The sequence below is a fragment of the Pocillopora damicornis genome, chromosome 12 (assembly GCF_964200805.1).
Source record: "Pocillopora damicornis chromosome 12, jaPocDami1.2, whole genome shotgun sequence".
In the NCBI taxonomy this organism is placed as follows: Eukaryota; Metazoa; Cnidaria; class Anthozoa; order Scleractinia; family Pocilloporidae; genus Pocillopora; species Pocillopora damicornis.
Genome location: NC_142681.1, coordinates 8,508,883 through 8,517,497, shown reverse-complemented (window position 1 = coordinate 8,517,497; position 8,615 = coordinate 8,508,883). Strand labels below are relative to the sequence as shown.

Below are 8,615 nucleotides of genomic sequence, written 5' to 3'. Positions count from 1 at the left end.
TTACAAAAGACATCGTCGATCGAGCAGTACAGAGCATGTTTATACTCTCAAGCAAATATCAGCGGTGCGTTATCGATTCTAGTTGGCCAGCCCTTACCCCTCTCCCCAGGCGGTCACCTAGCATCATTTTTGAGTAGAAATGACTTACAAGTCTAAGAAAGGAACAAATAACGTGAGTTTCACTTTGTTTATTCTTTTTCAGAAATGAAACAAACAAAACTGCATTTTTTCCTAACATACACACTTATCTTTTCTTCTGGAGAAAAGAAACTTAGCCTAGTTTTTCCTTTTCTGGATGAAACACTTAAACTAAACTTTCTCTAAAACATCAAGTACACAAGTTTGCTCAGCAACTTAGCTAGTTTTGTTTATTCTTTTTCGAATGAAACAAAAAGTTCACTTTCTAAAAAGAGAATAACAACATCCACTTGCTTTACTGCTATAGAAAAATAAGCTTTGTTTATTTTTTCCCGAATGAAACAACAAACTCTATTTTCCCCCCTCCTATGCGTAAAATAAATTTACTTTGTTTATTCCTTTTTGGAATGAAACAAGTTTTAAGTAAACCTATTCTTTTTTCTCTCTATTATTACATATCTTACGTAATTGCTCTGATATCAGAAATTAACGTAGTTCGGTCTATTCTTCTTAAGAATGATGACAGGAAGCTACATCCGACGCACATTTAGCCCCATACTTCTCAAAAAAATCCCCGACAAAATTGCCTCTTTCAATCTGCTTGCAGCCATTTTCAAACTTGTCACGTGATGGTCACGCTATGACAACTTCGTTCCCAGCGTCCACCTCTTCCTTCCTCGATATGGAGAGCGAGGACCCTGGGTGCGTTGTGTGACGCGTTACAAAAATTACTGCTTGCAAACGGGGACAACCAGAGTTAAGTGCCAGCCTTGCTTATTCTATTCAGAATGAACCAAGGTCGACGTGAAGCTTTCGTTCGTGTTCTATTTGGATCAATCGTTTTTAGTTGGCTGTGTTGGTTAGGTTTTATATGTATTCCACTGGGAGAAAACCGTTTGAGGTGTGGTGTTCAATGGTGGAAAACTCTTGAGTAGCGGCCGTTGTATTTTTTGGTAGTCTGATACGATGCCCTAATTATTAGCGCTGCAGGACGCGCGTTTCTCCGCCCGCGGGAAGATTAGAGACGAGTTGGGGAGAGATTTGCCGGGTGGCGTTGCTTTGATATCGGAAATCAACGTAGTTCTGTCTATTCTTTTTAAGAATGATGACAGGAAGCTACATCTGACGCACATTTAGCCCCATACATCCAAAAAATCCCCGACAAAATATGCCTCCTTCAATCTGCTTGCAGCCATTTTTAAACTTGACATCTGATGTTCACGTTATGACAACTTCGTACCCAGGGTCCTCCTCTTCCTTCCTCGATATGGAGAGCGGGGACCCTGGGTGCATTGTGTGACGTGTTAAAAAATGACTGCTGGCAAACGAGAACAACCAGAGTTAAGTGCCAGCCCTGCTTATTCTATTTAGAATGAACCAAGGTCGACGTGATAACTTAAAAAAGCTTTCGTACGTGTTCTATTTTGATCAATCGTTTTCAGTTGGTTGTGTTGGTTAGGTTTTTTACGTATTCTACCGGAAGCAAACCGTTTGAGGTGTGGTGTTTAATGGTGGAAAACTTTTGGGTAGCGGTCGTTATATTGTACATATGGTAGACTGGTAGGATGCCCTAATTATTAGCGCTGCAGGACGCGCGTTTCTCCGCCCGCGGGAAGATTGGAGACGAGTCGGGAAGAGATTTGCCGGGTGGCGTTACTCTGAGCCTCATACTTTCATGCGGGTGAAGAAACACTCGTGTCAAAGCGTTAATCATGAAAGCCTATTCGCACGCTATTTACGAGGGCTTAAAGAAGTCAAGCGCTTGGTTCAGTTCCTGGCCGTCATGCTCGCTGTAAAAATCTTACTCATGCTCTTTCGCTACGCTAACCAAACCGGCAAAAAATCATCGAAAATCGCGCCACGAGACAGTGATTGACTGCCTCGTTGTCTTCCTTCAGTCTTGTGAATGCGTAGAAGTATGGCAATAACAATTCCAAGAAATTACCGCGTCTCAGTCATAAAGGATTGCAATTGAAACGGTTGATCCCGATAGAACACAACCTTCCTGTCACATGATAGCAACCGGGAAAGTTTCCTAATCTTACTTTCACAAAGCACACCTCTTACGTGGGTTGATCAGCGTGTACCAGATTATATTTAAACAAGCAGCACCAGAGCTACCAATGAAAGCAGGAGAGAGCCAACGAAGAAAGGCCTCTTACTTTCGGCAGCTGAAATAGGAACTGTGGTAGCTGAAACAGGAACTGTGGTAGCTGCAACACAATCGTTGATCGCTGCGACATCGCCCATGTACTCTGCACCAAGAAACTGTTCATAGGTCTGAGAAGAGACATTTTGTAGCTTTTCGGTGGAATCTTTGAAAAGGAGATCTTTTCCATCGGGATATTTGGATGAATCAAACATCCTAAACCCATCACCAGAATCGTTCCCATAACGCGTTGAGGCTTCTAATAGAATCTTGACATACGTCTTCATTTTGCTGTGTCCCTTTTTGGTCATCACGGCGTGAGAGGGAACTTTAGCAAGGTGGCACTTAAGGTGCTCTCCAATTTCTAAAGGAAAATAAGAAAGAAAAGGCTTTCTTTTTCACACAGACTGATTCGTGTACCAAAAGCTATCAAAAGCTTTTCGATAGGGAGGAGGAGAGATCAAAGCCCAGCTCAGTTAAAAAAAAAACTCCAGTAACATGCATTCATTTTTCCGAACCTCTTTCGAAAAACAAAATGGCTTGATGACTTGAATTATCGAAAATTAAAAAAAAAAATCGGGAATATATAATCCTTATGGTGTTTGATTGGGGAGAGGAAGCCACCTTTAGTTAGCCACTATTCGACCAGGGATTTTGGAGAAAATCAGGGACTCACAAGTACATACCAGCAGTGGTTCCATCGTAACACAGGTATAAGTAATCACTTGCTGACGCCGGTGCTTCGCTCATCACGGTTGTATGTTTTACAAATGCCACTTCACCCACACCATCCATCAAGCATTTAAAGGCGCCGCTGTAACCAGAATAATTTCCATCTTTCGTGCATTCACTTTTGCACAACGCGCACAGGTTGTCGGGATTTTCTCCTTTAGTATCAATTTTTTCTTCTTTCACTCCTGAAAACGTAATATGAGTGTAAGTAAAACTGTCAAAAATAGGTTGAAATCCTTATCCTCCCACAAATATTTGACATATGTATTAGCTTCAATATGCGAGCACTTCCTCATCATTAGCGCTGCAAGACGCGCGTTTCTTCACGGGGGTCTGGCACTAATAATGTTAGTGCTAGACCCCTGACACAAATAACAAGGACCTAGTTTCGGGCCCTTCGACTTTCGAAGGGTTAATTTCGTTTTTAGGTCTCACTTGTGTGCGTCTAAAGAGCTTCTTAAAGGCCGAGATTTTTTTGGCCAGGGTTACGAGTGCAAGTGATCTGGGTAAGGCGCGGAAGAACGCAAATGAGCAAGCTACAATGGGTTTTCGTTTCACATTTGATTGCATAGTGGATTAATTGGGTAGTTTTTTAGTAAACAAGTAGTTTGCATGTTGCTGTACGTCTGCACAGACTCCAAAACGAATGCATACGTTCTTACCAAATCTTGACGTCTTCAGTTATCTATTTCTAAACAGCCGCACAGAAATATTAAAGCTATTCGCTTTAAATCATTTAGAAGCGAAAAGTTTCGGATGGTAACGTCATCTATGCGCCTGCCTTCCAGTAGATCATGAAAACCAATCAAAATGCGCGCGTAATTTAGCTTATTGTATAATAACAATTACATGCTACCTAGAGCAATCTTAAAAAAAAATACTGGACTGCTTCCAACACTCAAACAGATTCCGTTTTAACTACTTACTTGGTACACAGCTTTCCGAAAAATACTTTCCAGCTGATACGTACGGATTACAAGTGGAGTCTTGATCCATATATTTCTTGGACAGTAAAGTACCAACTGGTACGATCCAACCAGCCGTTTTGCCTGCTCCTGTATGACAGGTTTTCTTTCCTCTCAGATCCCCGATCGATTTGACCGAACCTGACTTTTTAACAACTGCCACAGCATAGTAACTGGTACCAGTGCTTACTCCATAGAATTCTGCAACTACAGGAGTCATCTCGTAGTTCTTACCTAAAAAGAAATTGAACGGGATTATTTACATCTTAGCTTAACAGCATGGTCAATTGAAAAAAAACTGTTGTTTGAACTGTGAGCTGTAATCTGGATTTTGTTTTTTGTGCCTAGTAAAATGTTGTGTTTTGAACTCGGAAGGGTCTTTACCCAAAGCAAGCCCTATATGTTGACAGCAGGGGTAGATTTAAGGGGTTAGGGAGGGGTGGGGAAGATTTGTGGGTCATTAAAAATGCCTTAATTCAATCGGAGAAAAGGTGCATTCTATAAACTCATTATCACAACGCTCGTCATTATATAAGTTTTCAGGGTTAAAGGTCGAAGGCATAATGCCCAAATTTGCAAGCTTATGCGTGCAGAGAGAGCGTGAAAGTGAGTGAGATGAAAAATGAAAAGCGTTCCACTATTCGTTTTTATACACGTTCCAGATTTATACCACCACTGAACCGTGCATTCGCATAACCACTGAAAAATTTTAAACTTTTCTTTGTGTTTACTTATAGAATCTATACACTTTCTTCAAATCTTTTGGGAATTGCAAATTGTGATCTACTCGACCAATGGAGGAGGCACACAATTTTTATAATTTCCTGCGTGCGAATGAACACTATTCGCTTCGAACTCAGTGTTTGAGAATACATTTTGATGCTTTTCTACAAAGTACACCAAAGTTGCTATACCTGCTTCATATATTTCTCCTCCATCCAGTGTAATAAGATCAGCTTGTCCGTCTTTGATCTTTTGCATGCAATCAATGGCATTACTTCCCTGAACACAACTAGCTTGCAAGGTGGTGTTGATTTCACTTGACACATTTTTCAACGCATATAGAAAATCTTGGCATTTTTGTTGTTCTAAGGCTTTGATTGTGCACCATCGCATTTGGGTAACATGAGAATCACCTAATAAAAAATAAAGTAAATAATGAATAAATAAATAAAACAACGATTCATGACGGTGAGAGAGGGAAAGAGGGATTGCTATCACTTAAAGGACTTTGGGAGTGGAGAGTGGCAGGTAGATTTCGCATCCATACCCCACCCACCTGCTTCTCGCACCTTAGACTCTTATCTTCCACCTTTCAATGATAAAGAATACGGATCGTGAATCAACGAACGTCAACATTTTTGTATTTCTTTCCCGCTTCCACCTATTTCCTGGATTTTTCCGGCCGCTGGAGTCAGTATCCAAGGGAGGTCACAGTCACAGTAAGAATCTTCATTCTTTCTTAAATTTCTCATGAAACTAGAAATGAGAGTCATTCGCAATCTCGGGATTCACCTAATGAAATTTGTTTGTTGAAAATATGTATACGATGTTTTAGGTTCCCATATCGGCGCAGTCTTCATACGATTTCATACCATCTTCAAGTGGAAATCTTTTCGCATGTGAAATTTACCGAGGGGAAAGGCAGTTATAAAGCATTTGTAGAATATCATACCTTTAAATGCTTTTCTGTTGATGTCAGTACAAGAAAAAGTGGATTCACGCATGCGCATTTGTGCCTCGAGTGCTTTTCCGTTGATGCTGATACAAGAAAATGTGAAGTTACGCATGCACTTTCGTGCCTTTTCGTTAATGCCGATACAAGAAAAAGCGGATTCACGCATGCGCTTTCATGCCTTTCTATTGATGTAATCGAAAGAAGAAGTGGATTAACGTATGGGCTTTCGTGCCTTGAGAGTAAATACGGCTAACACCGAATTCCGAAGAGTGCGTGAGAAAAAAAAACCCATTTCGTTGATATTGCTTTTGTGCGGTTTAAGCTTTAATGAAATTGCGTAAATTACTCGTAATGGACATTTTCTCACAAACCAATCGATGAACAGCCAACAGCAATCAGTTTGGCGATCATATTTGCATAAAACCTTGCATGACTCAGTAGCGGAAAATATTAATAGAAAATACACCTTCTGGCAGTTTTGAATCAGTTCAATAACGAATGAGTTTAACCGCTAAGGAAATTTAAGAATCATGATGTAGGCTTTTGTGCAGCAAAACAAAGAGGACGATAAGCAGAAAACAAAGACCGCTTCCGAATTATTATGTATTTTTACAAATCCGATAAACTCGACTAAACAAGAACCAAACGGCCACTCTAAAAATACAATAGAACTGCGGTTTGGGTCTATGCCAAATTGTACCCAGAAGTTGCCAGATTGTTCTGTTGGTTTTTTTTTTTAGTAGCACAAAATAAAAGTGATACTCTTCATCTTCCTGACAATTCGCCTATTAATATTGTGCCCTTTTTGATTACAACACTCAGTGCTACATTCCTGCATTAAAACAAGCAAGGGGCATGTCTCGCTTCGCTTGCTCACTCGTTCCTTATGGTTTTGCATTTCGTAGGCAAGGACCATATCTTACCACGGACACTTTAATTCATATTAATGCCCTGCACACTATAGAGTATAAATATGTCCAAGTGGAAGTTTGAGGTAAAGCGTGCGGAAAATTTTTCATAATTAATTTGGGCCTAACAGTCGACAAAGGTTTTTCAGGCACAAGTACATTATTCAAAGAGTTGTTTATTGTTTGTAAATTCTTTTGTTTCGACATATTTTGTGGTGGTTATTTTATAATCACAAACTATAAGGTTGTATTGGCCCTTCGAAAAATAATTTTTTGTCTGAATAATTTCATCCATTATGAAGTCGAATAAGATTTAAGAAATCTGAAACACAATATCCTACTGTTAACTGTGCGATCGCATGCTTGCCCAAAATAGATGTATTCATGGGTGTGTTTTACTGTACATAACTCAAACACGAAGATTTGTTCTCTCCTTCGCATCAAGGCTATTGATCAATTTAAGTCCACAGTCAGACATTTCTGGCTGCATTTTTTTGAGCCAATAAGTCAAGGAAATTCTTCTCTGATTCTTTGTCAACATGACTGTTAATCTGTGACGCGTTTTAGTGATCCTTTCGGACGTTTCATATAATTCAAGATTTACTGATGATACTCACTAGTATCTGAATTGGCTAGCTACACTAATTACAGACCGTGGTCGGTTGTGGATCAACCTTTTCATCGTGATATCAGTGACGCTATATCATTTAGATCATCCATCGATGCATTCGTAGTTATACAAACAAATTAAGCGTTTTCACACTTACACCCACCAGAAAACCACATCTAATACATTTGAAGCGAAAAATCGCTTGTGAGTTTCTCAAACAGCAACTTACCAAGCGTAAAAGCAAGAGCACTGAGGAAGATGAGTGGTCCCAACATGTTGACAACGATATAGAAGAATGTAGACTTCTGTGTCAGAGGCAGCAAAGCGAACAGTTAAATAAAAAAAAATTAATATTGACTCTCTGTGATTGACAGGTCACACGTTAACAAAAGGAGTAACCTTGGATACATCCCTGAGGAGGTTTAATTTCAGCGTGAGAGCCAATTGCGCAAGAGCAACATTACCGCATTGATGAGCAGTCAGTTCTTCATCTGAAACGCTCTTGAGACACAAACAGACCACCCATGGGGTTTAAGTCAGGTCTGTTTGTGCAGTCACCCAATATTTCTTAAAAACCAAAGACTGAGAGTGGCTTCCTGTTTAAAATTCACAATGAAGATATAAATAGTTTAATTTCTTTCATTTCTCATAGGCGCTTCAGATGAAGGTGTTGGCTCTTCTCCTGAGTGCTCAGTCAACTGGTAAAAGTTGCTCTTGCGCAATTGGCTGTCTGATATATACCAGTTGCTTGTCCGGGTCATGGGCCCCCGACATATCATTGTTTTACCCACGGAGGGGGGAGAGGGGGCACCCCCAGGGGAATTGGACATTTTTCAAGGTTTCCATTAGTCAACTTTCCCATCCTTGAGTATCCATTATATGTCAAAATTCCACCCCTGAGGGCCAGAAACATTGTTTAATTTCAACAAACTTAGGTGCTCATATCACTGAATTGCAGCCAGTGACTATGAAAGTATCTTGATGTAAGATGCTACCACCAACTTTGTCGAATTTGTTCGCTGTAAACAAATTTTATGTAGGGTTCATTTTCAAATTCCTTGTTCATAGTTGACGTGTTAAATGTCATGTAAATGTGCTGTCGAGGACGAAAACTTTCCTTCCCTCATCGAACTGAACGAGCAGTGAGGGTGAAAGGCGGAATTATATTGAGGAATAGTGGTGTGGTATTACTTGCGGAAAAGCACAATTTGACAGCATATAAATAAGTTTGAATACTTCCGTACCGGTAGGCCTAGACAGAAATATTGCGTATATCGCCTTGTAAATATGTTACCGGAAATTCTCGATTTATTTTTTTTTCTTTATGTATCTCAATTTTTTTCTAAATATCTTGAGAAACGTTTTAAATATCTCAACAATGTTTAAAATGGCCCAAATGTTGACTCAGTTTTTCAGCGATCTATATTTTCCACTT

The 8,615-nt window shown here is 39.8% G+C and overlaps 1 protein-coding gene across 1 annotated transcript; it reads right to left on the bottom strand.

The window, feature by feature from the left end:
• Positions 1-173: 173 nt before the first annotated feature.
• On the bottom strand, positions 174-7,564 carry LOC113669190 (melanotransferrin-like). The gene is made up of 5 exons (XM_089189841.1): positions 7,410-7,564; positions 4,899-5,120; positions 3,946-4,218; positions 2,974-3,204; positions 174-2,651 (listed from the first exon to the last, which is right to left on the bottom strand). The coding sequence occupies exons 1-5, from the start codon at positions 7,453-7,455 to the stop codon at positions 2,236-2,238; spliced, it is 1,188 nt and encodes a 395-aa protein (XP_089045967.1). The 5' UTR covers positions 7,456-7,564; the 3' UTR covers positions 174-2,235.
• Positions 7,565-8,615: the final 1,051 nt, after the last annotated feature.